The sequence below is a fragment of the Argiope bruennichi genome, chromosome 11 (genome assembly GCF_947563725.1).
Source record: "Argiope bruennichi chromosome 11, qqArgBrue1.1, whole genome shotgun sequence".
NCBI classification, from domain to species: Eukaryota; Metazoa; Arthropoda; class Arachnida; order Araneae; family Araneidae; genus Argiope; species Argiope bruennichi.
Window position 1 is genome coordinate 47817709 of NC_079161.1, and position 16327 is coordinate 47834035.

General features: G+C 30.8%; 1 protein-coding gene across 5 annotated transcripts in view; it reads left to right on the plus strand.

Annotated features, from left to right (window-relative positions):
* LOC129956874 (tight junction protein ZO-1-like) overlaps window positions 1-16327 on the plus strand; it is a 540535-nt gene that overhangs the window by 249253 nt on the left and 274955 nt on the right. Inside the window, exon 1 of one of the 5 annotated variants that reach the window (XM_056068851.1) lies at window positions 6381-6592. The exons of the other annotated variants lie outside the window; for them this stretch is intronic. Within the exon in view, the coding sequence (XP_055924826.1) occupies window positions 6575-6592 (18 nt within the window). The 5' untranslated portion in view covers window positions 6381-6574. Of the gene's footprint in view, window positions 1-6380; window positions 6593-16327 lie in introns of those variants that run through there. 5 annotated transcript variants of the gene reach the window in all.

Sequence of the window (16327 nt, forward strand, 5' to 3'; positions counted from 1 at the left end):
AAAAATGTAAGTTTAAAATGTGAATTATCTATCATACAGTATGTTTAGAATTTTTGTTTTATTGTAATTTTTTCATGTAAATTTCTCTATATTTGAGGGGAAATTTTTTTTTTTCTCAAAAGTCAAAATATTTTGTTAACTTATCCATTTTATAGCAGATATCTGTTTATTTATAAAGGAATATTTTCCTCGCATTGAGAATTTGTTCAAATCTTTCTATCCCTAAAAACTCTCAATAAATCTTTACCAACAGGAGCTCGAAATAAAATTAAAACCCTCTCCTCTCGCCTTTCTAGTTCGCTGGAAAACTGATCATGTTACTTCAAACTTTTTCCTCCTGTCCTCGCCAACCTTTCCTTGCGAGCACAAAAAGTAAAAATCTTCGAATTTTCGAACACGCATGGGCTGCGCCGCATTGCCAACCAGTGCGTGATTAATAAAGTGGCGGTGAAATATCGTCTGAAGTAGACAACCGTAAGAAATCCGATGTCTTGCCAGTACCGATATTTGACCATCGTTTATGTTGGAATTTAGATATCATTTCCTGCAGGCCACATTTCTCTTCCTTCCCCCTATCCCTTTCCAAATTTTGTCAGTGAACTGAAGTGACGTGAAGACGCCCTCCAGCAGTGTCCGTGTAAGAGTTTGGGAATGGAATGAACTTAGAGTCATGTGGATTTTTTTTTGTTTATATTTATTTTTAAAACGCTTCGAGGAATTTGAACCCCCCTTTTTTTTTTAATTTTGGATTTTTGTGTATCCGTCCGTCTCAATCGAGTTTGCAGTCACTTTTTGAGATGTTGGCAAAGAAATTGATTTATTTGAGAAAATGTTTTCCCGCATTTTTTTTTTTGAGGTTTTTTTAGTTTTTAGAACCTTTCTTCACTGTTTACCAGTAGTCGAGTGAACTTTGAACTATAAAACTAAAAAAAAATTGACGGATGTTTGATAGAATGTCAGTGTATATTTAAAACATGTTTTTTGTATTCATTAAAAACACGCGTTTTTATTTTATTTAAGTAGGGTTTAATTATGAGAAAGATAAGGATTTTTTAGGAAAGTTATTTTTTTATTGGATATTGAATCTATAGTCGTAGGTCAAACATTTTAAAAGTTTGGTGAGTGGGATGCTGGTTCATATGTTATCTTTCTTGTCTGCCCAAAGTCGAATAACATGATCTAGCTCCTAATAGATCTCCTTTAACTTCGATGCGTTGCGTAAACCTAGCAATTCCGTTTTGCACCAGCGTAGTACATGTTTATTCCGGTACTTATAATAATCAAGTTCTTATTCGCACGCTTCCATTTTAATCAGAAAACGTTTCTTTGCATTTTTGCCGAATTAGCATTATATCTTATTAACATTTTATTTGGCTACCGGAGGGCTTCAAGTTCGAGACCTGATTCCACCGAAGAACTGTCGTGTAAGCGGGTCTGATGTACGTTAAATTCGTCGGGACCAAACGTGGTGTGTGGGATGGAAGTTTAGAGAATGGTAGGGTTTCAGTTCAGGTGTCGTCCTCGTCATCTAACTGATGTTCAATATTACGAGATCCGTCCCAAAATAGCCCTAGTGTGTCTTTAAAAACGGGGCGTTAATATAACTTAACCCTTTGAAAGACCATTTTTTTCTAGTCATATTATGTTAAAATATTTTTAGGCTTGAAATTAGAATAAGAAAAGGGATTCATTTAGCTTGTTAGATAAATTTAATTTGATTAATTAATTGATTTGGTTAGTTAATAATTAAGTAACAAATCAAGACGCATCATTTTGATTGAGATAAAGAACTGAAGCATCTAAATTTCTATCTTTCTAACAAAATTTGTCAGAACTTATGCCAACCTACAAAATTTCATACAAAGACTGATAAATTTGGTGGGAAGCATACTTCCCACGGCCCTAGAAAGGGTTAACTAAATTAACTAAACTGAATTAACCCTTTATTCGACTTCAGAATCGGAGGACTTCGGGCTCTAAACCCGACCGAAGAGCCGTTGTGTAAGCGGGTCTGGTGCACGTTAAATCCGTCGGGGCCAAACGTCCTCCCGCTGATGTGGTGTGGAAGTTTGGAGAGGAGGTGCCAGCTCAGGTATTGTCCTCGTCATCTGATCGCGGCTCAAAATTACGAGGTCCAGCCCAAAATAGCCCTAGTGTTGCTTCAAAAATGGCACGTTAATATAGCTAATCTAAATTACCCCTTTATTCGGCTTTGAAATCGATGGGTTTCAAGTTCGAGACCCGATTCTACTGAAGAACCCTCGTGTTCAAAATTATGAGGTTCGTCTCAAAATAATTCCTTAGTGTTGCATGGACATTACGAGACATTACTATAACTAAACTAAATTTACACTTTATTACTACTTTGTGCCGGTATAGTTGTGGTTGAATTAATAGCATCATGATGTGCAGTGTTCCTATTCATCCCATTATCTGGAGGGATGTAGCTCATCCAGTTAAATTCATCCCTTGCGACTGGTCTTGTTCAGCTGTTCCAGCCGATCTCATTAATCTAAGAGGGACGCTTCATGCCTGTTAAACTAAACTATCCAGATGCCAGCCCATAATCCAACCGACTATCCAAGCCCGCAACATTGTTTCAGGTGATGCAGTAATGAAATTGTTCGTAATAACGAGCATTCTTAAATTATTCGTAATAACGAGCATTCTTAAATTATTCGTAATAACGAATATTCTTAAATTATTATGTAATGTATGTGACTACGTTCGGGATGAATTTTTTTTGTAAAACGAACGTTCGAAATTAGTTATATTTTTGAATATTTACTTACAAAAGATTAAAAACCATATATGAGATCAAAATATACTAGTTAAGCGACAAATGTTTTTCAAAAACTAGAGATAAAAAAACTTTTTTTTTTTTTTTGGCTGAAAAGAAATATAAAGAAAAACACTTCTACTTTAGCGTTTAATCAAATGATTTGCTTTAAATTTTGCAGATAACTTAAGAAATATGTTATCTAGTTCTTGAATTAAAATATAATCTATATTTCCGTGCATTCTTTAAATACTGGGATTCGACTGATAAATTTCCTGTTTTTTTTCACATTGTGAAACGCTGAAACAAATATAAAATATTTGTAAATAAATAAATTACTTATTCTCTTTTTCAGAAACTGCAGGACACGTTGAGAAATTATTATTCCAAATTTCAGCAAAACGTGCGTATTAGAATTTATCTTATGAGTTTTTCCGTCAGAAGATTCTATCAAAGATTAGAATTTGAGAAAATAGCATTTTATAGATGCAAAACAATATTAAAACTTAATTTAAATGCAAATATAAAAATCAGTATAATTTCCCCAAAAATAGATTTAGAAATAAAATTCTTAATGGTTTTATAAAGAAACCTATTAAAACATTAAAAATATTAAATAAAAAAAATCATATTTTCGCAAAATATCGACTTTTTAATGTAGTCATCTACCATAAACATAATTTTCTTAGAGCACATTTTTTATTCTTAAGTAATGCGATACTATTAAAAAAAAAGGGGGGGGGATATGGAGATTTGTTTTGTGCATTAGCGTTATGAAACAATTCTGTGCTTAATATTATATTTTCACAACAATATTGTTACGCGAAAGAAAAGTGTAAGAATTTTGAATGATCTATTGATGTCAAATTTTATGTTTGCGAAGACGATAGTGTGAAATGCAAGAAAAAAGAGCAAACATCTTAAATATAGATTTAAATGTTAATGTTTTATTTGCGCAAACGATAGTGCAAGAATTTGAACAATAATTTAAATCTCTTAATCTAATGTTTGCACAGACGATTTTATCATGCTCAAAAAAAAAAAAAAAAAAAAAAAAAAAAATGCTTAAATTTGAAGCTTTCAATATTATATTTGCGAAACGATGTTGTCGCATGAAAGAAAAGTGCTTAGACTGAACTATGATTTTAAATCCCGAAAAAAAAAAGCAGCATTTGAACGATGATTTTCTTAATATTATATTTACGCAAAAAATATTGTCCCGTGTAAGAAAAGTGCTAGAATTTAAACAAACATTTTAATTTTTCAATATTATATTGCGCAGACAATGTTGTCATATGCAAGAAAACTGCAAGTATTGGATTAAGACTTTAAATCTCTTATTTTTTTTTTTTTTTTAACTCAGAGGATTTTTGTCACGCAAAGAATTTGAACAATGATTTTGTTTTTTAATGTTATATTTGCGCAAATCATTTTGCTTCGGACAAGAAAAATGCTAATATTTGAACAAAGTCTTAATTTTTTATTGTTGTATTTGTGCAAATGATATTTCATGCACAAGAAAAGTGCAAGAATTTTGAATAATGGTTTAAATTTTTTTAATATTATATTTGCGCAGACGATAATTTCACGTGCAAGAAAAGTACAAGGATTCGAACTACGACTCAAAATCTCTTAATCTTAAATCGGTAAATGTTATGTTTGCGCAAATGATTTTGTCACTTCGAAAAACTTGTGGCATTAATTTTAATTTTTACTTCCTTGTATGCGTAGTATAATGAAAGTATAGCAATTGTTCAAGAAATTCGAACCAGAGAGTTTGACGTATCTTCTTGTTTTAAGATTTCTGAATTCGAAAACATATTTTTAGAAAATATCTGTCTCTCTGTGGCAAAGATAACCCAAAGACGCTGTTAATCAGAAAACGGATGAAATTTGGTCGATCTTTACTACAAATTTGACAATTTTTATCAAATTTTGAAAAAAAAAAAATAATAAATTCGAAACAAGTCTGTTTATTTGGAACTCCAATATAAATTTACACGGTAACACAAAACGGAGAGGACTAGATAGATAAAAGTTGGTACACATATTTAACATCTATAGTGTGGACACCTATTAAATTTTGAGCCAAAATCCAACAAGGAGTTGACCGTCTGTCGGTCTGTATTTTCAGAAACATGTAAACGCGATATTTAATATAGATAATCATTATATATCAATATATTGCAATGATTTCAGTATATCATTATACGATTTTGTGAACGCAGGTGTAATTTTGTGTCAAATTTTTGTTTCAATTGATTAGGGAAAACGCGTCTGAAACACAAACTCGGTTTTCGGATAGCATTAATCACATACCAGAGATTCACCGCCAAACAACTCGCCAAGGATGACGCGTTAGATTTAGTAAATATTCTAAATTTACACCAAATGTCAATATTTCGTAACCATTGCGCGCCAGTGCTACGCACGGCGTTCTCTGGAATAACATTTTTATTAGAGAGTATACGAGAAAGTTTCAAGGAGACCACTTTTGCTTGTTTAGTATTATATTTACGAACATGATACTGTAAGAGAGTAGTGCAAGTATGTGAATATTGATTTTAATTTCTTAATCTCCACATGTGATATTACTACTTGCTAGAATTTTACGAAAGTTTTTTATTGGTATGTTTTAGTTGGCGAAAGTGTCGCGTGGTAGAAAAAGGGCAAAAAATTACAATAATGCTTATAATTATTAGTCCTTATTCGATTAAACAGAAATAGATGTTCGATTTTTCTTAATAATTTGTGACTCTGTTTCATTTTTATTCTGGGGATTATTATGTTGTTTTTAAATGCGGATTTATGATCTTTCTATTTTTTTTTCTTTTATTCGTCTTAAATTATATAGGTGCGAAAAGCCGTCTTCTGAACCAACTGTTTAATGAAATGAAATAATGGCAGTTAACATACTAACTGGAATTTTTTATTGGTGAATTATAAGAAACAGATGCGGAATATCAATTTATTTATGAAAAAGCCGTCTTCTGAACCAATTTTTTAGTGAAATGAAATAGAGGCAGTTAACATACTAACTGGAATATATGGAACTGGAAAATATAGATTTACTCTCTTAGATGAATGATTGAAGTTACTGGAAAAGGTGATGGATTTATCTTATCCTATTTTTAAAAGTTTAAATTTGACAAATATTTTTTTTTCTTTAAACTTGTAAACTTTAAAAATATTTCCAGGGATTTAAATTTGATTCCTGTTTAAAATATATGTACAATATTGCGTTCAATCATTTCATTTACCATATTTTTAATTTTTAAAAAATTTTACTAAAATTAAATTTAGTATCATAATGGAAACGAAAATGTAAAACTATCATGCACAAAAGGCACTTCTTTTCCCTCTTCTAGCAGTCCTTATTGTTTTATTACACTCCTTGCTCCTCAAATCGAGCGTTAAGGGGGGTGGGGTGGAAATTTCACATCGCTCCACACCTGAGTCAAAGATCCAAACACCACGGTGTAGCATCGATCACTTCCAGGCAACAATGTGAGAGTGCTCCGGCGCAAGTGCTCCGTACGATGCGAACTCTTTAGCCTGGTGTGGAGAAAATCGTCAGTCTGGTCTTTTCCGTGGACCCCCTCACATGACCTGTGACGGACTCAGGGCTACCTGCCGGACAGAGGAAAGAAAAAAAGTCGTCTGCGTCTGTTGAAGAATTTTTTTAATTCGATTCCACAGCCTTCTAGGATCGATTGTTCAGACGATACTTTTTTTGGTGTAGACGTTCGTGGGGTTGTCGGAACGAACTCAGCGATCCTGTGCGCTGCTGCGATCATGAAACTCCCACAGGTGGTGAGTGTGATTTTCTTTATCGTTTGTTTCCGTGTTTTGCAGCATTTATATCGTTTGCTGTTTTCTACAGATTTAACATTGAAGATGTTTATTTAATTGGGAAGTGAGGTGAAATCCCAACGCCATGTGCAAAGTAAAGTTATAATTCTATCGTTTTCGTCCATTTATTGGCGATGAAATGCTTCGAACTTTCGTTCCCGTGGTTTCGGTTTTTGCTAGGAATGTATTTAATTTTGTTGCTCAGTGTATAGGGTGTGTTTTTATTTAACCTAAATGTACCTGTTCTGTAACTTTTTATATAAATTAAGATATCACTTTTTTTACTTAAAATTTTTAATCATTCTTACAATTAAAAATTGCAAAATTGATTTTCTATTTAATGCATAATAATCATATATAAATTTTTAATTTTGTCATGAATAGTACATAAACTGGGCCTTTCATTTTTTATTTTTCAAACAGCATCTTTTGACTTTTTAAATTATGTTTGTTGTTTGTCCTTTTCCAAATGCTGTCTCAGAAAAAAACAAAGATAATTTTTATTTTTGTTAAATCATTTATTATACTGAAACATTATGCATTCTTGTTCGGGTTAGAAATGGATTATTATTTTTTTATAAGCATAGTATTCATTCTCATTTTCAAATTGAAATTATGAATAATATCTTTGCATGTTCGAACATGCCATGAATGCTTCTCGTGCACTTTTAGTAAATGACATTGCCTTCAGTCGATTTTATCTAGTCATGTTACATGGAAATACATGGAAATAGGAACTATAATTTGTAAGATGTAAGGGGAAAAAAAAACAATAGTTTTTAAAAATAGAAAGGCAGCTGTTTTAATTACTTTGTATGCATTCAGAATTATAATACTTTATCCACTAAATTGTATGCAGTTTCTGTAATATTGGCTCAAACTAGTTAATTATGTCTTCGGATAATAAAAATATATTATGTGAGCTATTATTTGTAAGATATAGGACAAAATTTAGTGATGGAAAGGTAGTTTTCTTAATAATTTTATATGTATGCAGAATTATAATACTTTGTCCACTAAATTGTATGCAGTTCCTGGATGAAGTTTTTCTCGTATTGGCCTTTGCCATTTTTTGTAATTCGTCACTAAATTTTACTTTTATCATAAAATTCATTATACTTGTACATTTTATAAACTGGGCATGTTCCTAAAAAAAATCACTTCAAAATTGTGATTTGGGATTGAATAATATAGCATAAAATACGAATAGAAGTTGAAAAGTCGTTTTTTTACGAAATTATGATTTTTTTTTTATTTAATATTTTTAATGTCTGAACATATTTCTTTATAAGACCGTAAGAATTATGTTTCAAAATCTATTTTTTTGGAGGGGGGAGGGAGTTATACTGATTCTTATATTTACATTTACATACTTTTTAATGCTTTTTTTACATTTCGATTATTCAATTCCAATCTTTGTTAGGATTTTCTTACAAAGAACGTCATAAATTAAATTCTAATGTATATTTTTTAAATTCAAATTTGGTTTAATAATTTCCCAATATGTATTTCAGTTTCTGGACCTGAGAATATGTAATCTACTCTTTTAGAAATATTTTATAGTTGTTTTAGTGCTTCACTATGTGAAAAAAAAATTGAAAATTTCGTGTTATTTATCAAATAACAATATTTAAAGAATGGATGCAAATACAACTTTTTAAATTTCGTTAATACATAATTTATTTCCTAAGCTCTTTGCAAAATTTTAAGCAAATCATTTGATTAATCTCCATATTAGAAGATTTTTGTTTTATACCTCTGTAGAGGGGGAAAAAAAAAAAAAAAAAAACCTTCTTTTTTTCGATTTTTAAATCTTTTGTCATTTAACTGGTATATTTTGGTTTTCTAGAAGTTTTTTTTTTTTCAATCATTTTTATGTAAATACTAAAAAAATATAATTATTATCGAATGTTTTTCAAAAAATTCATCCGAACGTAATCGCATACTTTAAATAAGAAATATATAGTTATTTAAAAGTCCTCTAAAATGAGTTTTCACTTATTATAATAATTAAATTTAAAAAAAAATATTTTTTGAAAAATACTTTAAATTTTTTTTAAATTCAACTAAAGTGTGGAATTCCATATAAGAGTGTGTTACATAGAGGAAAACTATTGGTAAGCGTTTCAGATGGATATTTACATTACATTTTGAAAAACTCGATTAATCGAAAAATGCTTATAAATTAATTACCATCAGTCAGAATTAAAATGGCGAAAAAAAATGTTTTTCTGCACCTTCAAATGGTATAGTTATCGATAAAAAAAATGGCGGAATTTAAGTTTTATTTATTAAATTTCTAATGGCCATTATGCTGGTGATAATTTAAGAATATTAAAAAATATTTATTGAGTTTATCCGCTTTCAGAAATTAGTATATTTTGCAAATTTTTAAATATTGAAGTTATAATAATTATTATTACTATTATTATTATTAAACCATGGTATTTAAATTAAATAGCTATCGTAGCATTTGAATAGATTTTATGGATCTTTTAAACATCCTAAAACCTTTAATTATTCCTCTCAGATAAATAGTTTCTTCTCAGATAAATAGTTTAGTATTTAAATGCGGAAAAAATGATGATTGAATTTTTCCATTTCTTCCCATATCTTATCAATTACCAAACCAAATATAAATATAAAACCCTGTTTTGATTCATCAATTCAACAGCTTACAACAATAAACGTGGTATTTAACTTGTTTCTTGTCTGAGTACAATTAGACTGCAAAGTAATATGCTTTATAACCAAGATATCGGAATAAAAAAAAATGGTATCTTGATTTCTATTGGTTGGAGAAACAGTGTATCATTGTTGCTTTTAAAGTTAAAAATTAAAAGATGCAAGTTAAAAACTTTTCTCAAGTAATCAGCTCACAATTGAATGCTGAATTGAATTAGTTTTAAATATTTATTATTATCTGTTCTTTCATTTGTTTTGTTTGAAGCAGAATGCAGGTTCGAAGACGTTGAAGAGACATGTTATATTTTTAAATTAATTTTAATATTCATTCCGAGAAAGCATAATTATTTACAAACAGAGACACGGACAAGGCACATCCGCCAAAGCGCGGCACAAAAGCAGAAGTAAAGAAGAGCGTGAAATAAATGATCACTAGTCTTATATAACATAGGATTTCCGGCCACGTGCCGATGGAATACATATGATGACCTTTGAGAAGGGCAACGGAAGTATCACTTTCATTTGATACGTAGTTTCGATTGGCGCATTATTTTTACAAAGGAATTAATTAAACCGAAAGTGGAATTGGATCACGAATAAGAGAATATTTTTAGAATGAAGTTACTATGGACTAAATTAAGATAAAATCTTGGAAATTAATTAAATTGAAATTAAAATTAAAATATCATTGCATATATAATACATTTCGTTAAGTCCCAAATATATTCGTTTTGGGTTACAAGCAGCCGAAGGACCATTAGTTCGAAGTGAATATTTCAATGAGTGTTACTTTTAATTTTCAGGATTGATAAAATATTACAAATATTTTTTTTTTCGGCATTAACCGTGAAATTTCCACTGTAAACATAATCTGACACCATAGCCTCGATCAAAAGCCAAGAACCTTGAAAAATATCATAAACAATTTCCGTGCCAGATCATTATCAAAAGTGTCACTTCAGCTCAAGCCAAATTTAATGTCGATAAAATCCCACACTTCCAAAAGGCTTAGGGGAGGGTTGGTGTGAGGGGTCTACTAATTACATCAAAACAGAATACCGCTCCCATCCATCATAGCATAAACTTAATCGAAAACTCTCCTGTTACACCACTCTCCGAATAATAATGAAAACGATGGCATCGAGGATTTAAAGGGGAGGATCCCTCAAACCCCTGGTTGGAGACTTGATGCGTGGATTAATAAATTGTCGATTCCCGGTTGAACCCCGGTTCTGGAATATCGTGTGGCTGACAACGGACTGATGAAAATGAAAGAATATGATTCACTAATGGAAGATTAATTTTAAAGATGAAGGAAAAGGGATGGTGATCTTCAGGGAGAAGGTAGGTAATTATTGTGCGGGAATTTAGCTTTCAAATGTTGATGTTACTGGATTATTTTAAAATTAATTGACCGTGTAGAGCGTTGGGTAATTGTTTTATATCTTTTGCTGCAACTTCACTTGAAAATGAGTGTTTTCCATTAAGTAAAGTGGTTGTTGCTTGTTACTTTTTCGTATACAAAATATATAAAATGCAAGTATTTTAAAAAAAATTGAAACTCGAGATTTTGAGTTACCTCGAGTTTGATTTAAGATCAGTAACTTTCAGGTCAGTTGCGTCATTTCAGTCACCTGAAATGACGCAAAATGTAACTGATAATTTTCGATAGTTATTCATAAATATCGATAAATGATGTTGTCGCAACGGAAAAATCGATTGCTAGTGATCGGCGACTGACATGACGCGAAATGTATACTGACAATTATCGATAGTTATTTATAAATATCAATAAATGATGCGGTCGCCATGGAAAAAAACTATTGACAATTATCGATAGTTATTTATAAATATCGATAAATGATGTGGCCGCAACGGAAACATCTATTGCCAGTTATCGGCGACTGACATGACGCGAAATGTTTACTGATAATTATCGATAATTACTGACAGATATCGATGAATGATGTGGCATTTTAAAAAAAAAAAGTCAAACTCGAGATTTTGACGAATTAGTATCTTTCAGGAAAGTCAACGATGACTGACATGACGCAAAATGTAACTTATAATTTTCGATTATTATTTATAAATATCGATAAATGATGTGGTTGCAATGGAAAAATCTACTGCCAATGATCAGTGACTGACATGACGCGGAATGTATACTGACAATTATCGATAATTACTGACAAATAACGATGAAGGATGTGGCCCCAATGGAAAGTCTACTACTAGTCATCGGTGGTTGACATGACGGTTAATCATTAGAAAATTTGTTTAGTCATTTTAATAAATCTCCCCATTTCAGATATCCCTGATTCGTATAGAAGACAACGCGTTATCTTTCACTGACATTTATTTTCACATCTATTGGTTGTAGACATATGCTGCCATTTCCTAAAACCTTTCAAATGATTTAAGCATTAATGTTGCGGTATGTTTGAAGAAAAAAATCAAGTTTATATATAAAAAATACAATCCTCCCTTTTGTATTGTTATGTTTAGCACACATTAACACGCATCCTTTCGAATATAACAAAAAAATTGGTAGGTATTTTATCTTAAAATTTAAGCTGATTCAGTTTATGGGTTTTTGCGATACGTGTAGATGCTGACGTGTTGCTTCAATACTATTCAGTTTTTTTTATACCAGATGATAATCTTGCTGGTCGTTTGTATTCTGCTACCATTTATACGATTCTTCCCGACTCTTCCCCCCCCCGTCTTCAGTTATGGGTTTTATTTCATTTGACGCATTCAGACAACATAATTCAATATAAGTTCCAAATTCTATTAACAATAGTCAACATTTAAAATGAAATATTTCCTTAAGTTTTTCTTCTTCGGAAGTCAAACTTTTTTGCTTTATTGTTTCCTCGAATTAAATATACAAAGAAAAAAATTTTTGTAAAATATACAAATAAAAAGAATTGTAATTCTTAAAAAATTCGAACTCGAAATTTTGGTGAATCTTCATTTTTCAGATTGCCACAAATTTTGAGTAATTTTATCTGCATATCTGGAAAAGAATTGTTTAAAAGCGCTTTAAGCTTGATGGATGAAATCTGTATATGATATCTACTGCAAATGTGTAGATTTCTTGTAAATTTTAAATGAAATTCGTAGAGAGAAATTCTCTCTCTCCGGTTGTTTGAGTGTAAGTTAACATAGTAATTACAAAACGAACGGAAATTTGAAGCTAGATTTGTTAGCTTACGGTAAACCACATTTTTTGACCAAAGTTTAAATTCATTACGTCCAACTGAAATATCTCCTCAAATTACTTCAAAATAGGACATATAATTGAATCAAATTATCCAAAGTTTTTTACCATTTAATTAATTACTAAATTTTTTAATATCAGTACCGATTTTTACATTTTGCTAATTAAGACTAATTTTAATATATATATTACACTTTTTTTATTTTTCCATAAGTCCGAATGCCATCTGATGAAAAAGAAATTCGCCGTAAAGGTTGCTTCTTCTTGGCTAGCGTATATTAGCAAAGAAACAACATTTACAGATTTCGAAAATGCTGGTTACATTTTTCAGTTTTGTGGAATTATGTTACTTTTTATGATGCACTATGAAGGCTGTAAATTTCAAAATGAAAGAAAAATGGCATACAAATCTTATCTAATGTTTTTAGTATTAAATATTTTTTAAATTTATTAATCTAGGTAATATTTTTGAGAATTATCGCCAGCATTCTATTGTTTTTCTTTTGTACATTGTACAAACCATTTTATGTATTTCAATACATTATAGCTGACCATGCATTGCAAATTTAGTTGTGAAAATATGAATCTGTAATAATAATAATAATAGCAGATGTTTGTCTATGTGTATTCGTTGGTTCTTTACTAGTCAGTCCGTTTGATTTAAAAATGCCAATTTTGGCAAAAGAGAGGGGGGGGAACGTAAAATAAGAATGTTTCTCTGGGAGCGAATTAAGTACAATTAAAATTTAAAAAAATAATTATACTTATTATTTTAACTAATATTTTCCGCGATTTCTTTCGAAAATATTATTGTATAGAAATAATTTTTACACCATTTTCTCGTTTAAATCTTCATAATAATACCAATCTTGACAATTTTTTTAATTGTATAATTTTTATAATACTTTTATTTTTACAAAGAAATTTAAATACTTTCTATTAAATATTTAAGTGTGCGTAATTGTTTTCCATTGTTTGAAAGATAAAAATAGATTTATTATTATTATTATTATTTTCCGGGCAGTTTACATGAAGAATTAAAAGATTAAGTATAACTGCAAAGGATAATGCACTGCTAGGTAATAGATTACCTGGAAGTTGATATTTTGTTCAAGGAACCGCAAACTTTAAGTTATGCAAAAGAAAGTTTTCTGAAATGAAACACGGCCAATATGCTCGTCGAAAGAGCCATCTGATCATAAAATTTGATAACTATCTAATAGTGTTTTTAAAAATATTATTTGATCTAAAATATACTATTTTTACTTTTTCGTGTACGAATTATAGAAAAAGTATTCTAATCATCAAAAAATTCGAACTCGAGATTTTGACGGATCTCCACGTTTAATACTTACTTGAATTCAAAAAACACATTTTTGACGTTATATATGTCTATAAATACGATAAAAACGCTTTATGTTAGGCGATTGAAATCCAATCCAGAGTAGTATATCTGCCTGCTGAGATATTAGAAGTGAATTCGAAAATTCTGAAACATAAAGAACTAGGTCAATAAAATTTGTCAACAAGTTTATTATCTCAAATATAAATTCTTATTAATTTTTGAATTAGTTCTGTCAAAGTCAGGACCATCTGTCACTCTGTACTTTCGCATGCTTATGAAGTCAATAATTCACTAATGGAATGAACTTAAATCAGTGAAATTTGATTTGTTATCTTGTAGCTGCAACTGTAATTCGGGGTCAAATTTTGGTCACATGCGTTCAGCAGAAAGACATTCAAAATACGTATTCAAATGATAGATTCAGTAAAAATGTTAGATTCAGGCCAATGACCTTTATTCGAGAGTAGACGAGAAAGTTTCTTGGAGACCACTCCTGCTGGCTTTATTGGAAATTCGTCCATAATCATAAGTACTGGTGATAAGATCCAAGCTATTAATTGAGAGGATCTTAAGTTTGATGCATGGTTTCTATTAAGATCCATATTATAATTTGGCTTGGTGGTGTATCTAAATATGCTATTTGAAGTCATGCTTGTAAATACTGATTTTGGCGACATTTTATAACCATAAAAATTTTTTTGATAAAATTATATGCATATTTTCTTCTATCTTGCTTCTTGCATTGTGTAGTTGAGGTATTTGCATTCGGATGATTATTATGCTATTTGAAGTCATGCTTTTAGCCTGTTAACTAGATATGGCGAAATATTTCGTCGTACACAAACACTACTAATTGAATGGGCATGACGACATTTATCATCATGGAAATTTGCCTTACTATTTTAAACCTTCCATTTTTAGACGAATTTAACAAAAGTTTATTCCCTGTTAATAGGTTAAATACTGATTTTGGCGGCGTTTTATGCCCATAAGGATTTTGTTGATAAAATTATATGCATATTTTCTTTTGTCTTGCTTCTTGCATTATATAGTTGAGGTATTTGCATTCGGAGGATTATTATGCTATTTGAAGTCATGCTTTTAGCCTGTTAACTAGATATGGCGAAATATTTCGTCGTACACAAACACTACTAATTGAATGGGCATGACGACATTTATCATCATGGAAATTTGCCTTACTATTTTAAACCTTCCATTTTTAGACGAATTTAACAAAAGTTTATTCCCTGTTAATAGGTTAAATACTGATTTTGGCGACGTTTTATGCCCATAAGGAATTTTTTTGATAAAAATTATATGAATATTTTCTTCTACCTTGCTTCTTGCATTGTGTGGTTGAGGTATTCACATTCGGAGTATAATTATGCTATTTGGAGTCATGCTTTTAAATACTGATTTTGGCGACTTTTTATGCCCATAAGGAATTTTTTTTTGATAAAATTATATGCATATTTTCTTCTGTCGTGCTTCTTGCATTGTGTGGTTGAGGTATTTAGATTCGGAGGATTATTATGCTCTTTGGAGTCATGCTTTTCAATACTGATTTTGGCGATGTTTTATGTCCATAAGGAATTTCGTTGATAAAATTATATGCATATTTTCTTCTACCTTGCTTCTTGCATTGTGTGGTTGAGGTATTTACATTTGGAGGATTATTATGCTCTTTGGAGTCATGCTTTTCAATACTGATTTTGGCGACGTTTTATGTCCGTAAGGAATTTTGTTGATAAAATTATATTTATATTTTCTTCTATTTTGCTTCTTGTGTTGTGCAATTGTAGTATTTACACGCGGTAGATAGGATTGTTAAATTTCCATTTGTAGATTTCGAGCCAAATGTTACTTACCATCGCTATAAAAATTTTGATATAAAGAAGAGATAGTACATCTTACTCTTTAGCTCATTCTGTGTTTGTATTATCATGTATGTAGACAATGAACATTATTTCAAAAAGGGTTTTTCCACATGGAAATACATCAAGACCTCGATGGCGAATGTTTTGCTAAATTGAGTTTATCTTTGAAACTTTTCACTAGAAAAAGTTGGGAAAAAAAACTTTATGTTAGTCCTTTTCCTACTCCAGCTACACCGAACAACAGACTTCTTCTACAGTAAACCTCAACGCCTTTTCCAAGTGCCTCCTTCCAGTATTAATCAAATCAGTAGAGAAATGGACTAAATGGGTTTCACCTTTTGCCCAGGGCTATCTCCCGGGATGCACCCTCCAGTACGGATACTAGTACAAATCGAGTTTCCCGCAGTCCGGCCCGGGATAGGCTAATTGAATATCCAGGAAGAAGGCTTTTGTGGCTGCCGTGTTTCTGACTCATTTTAATGATGTTTCCTGTTGTTATGCGTTGCTGTTATGCTTCAAAAGATAATGCGTTGAAATGTTTGTTGTTGCATACGTGCGAGCGTGAA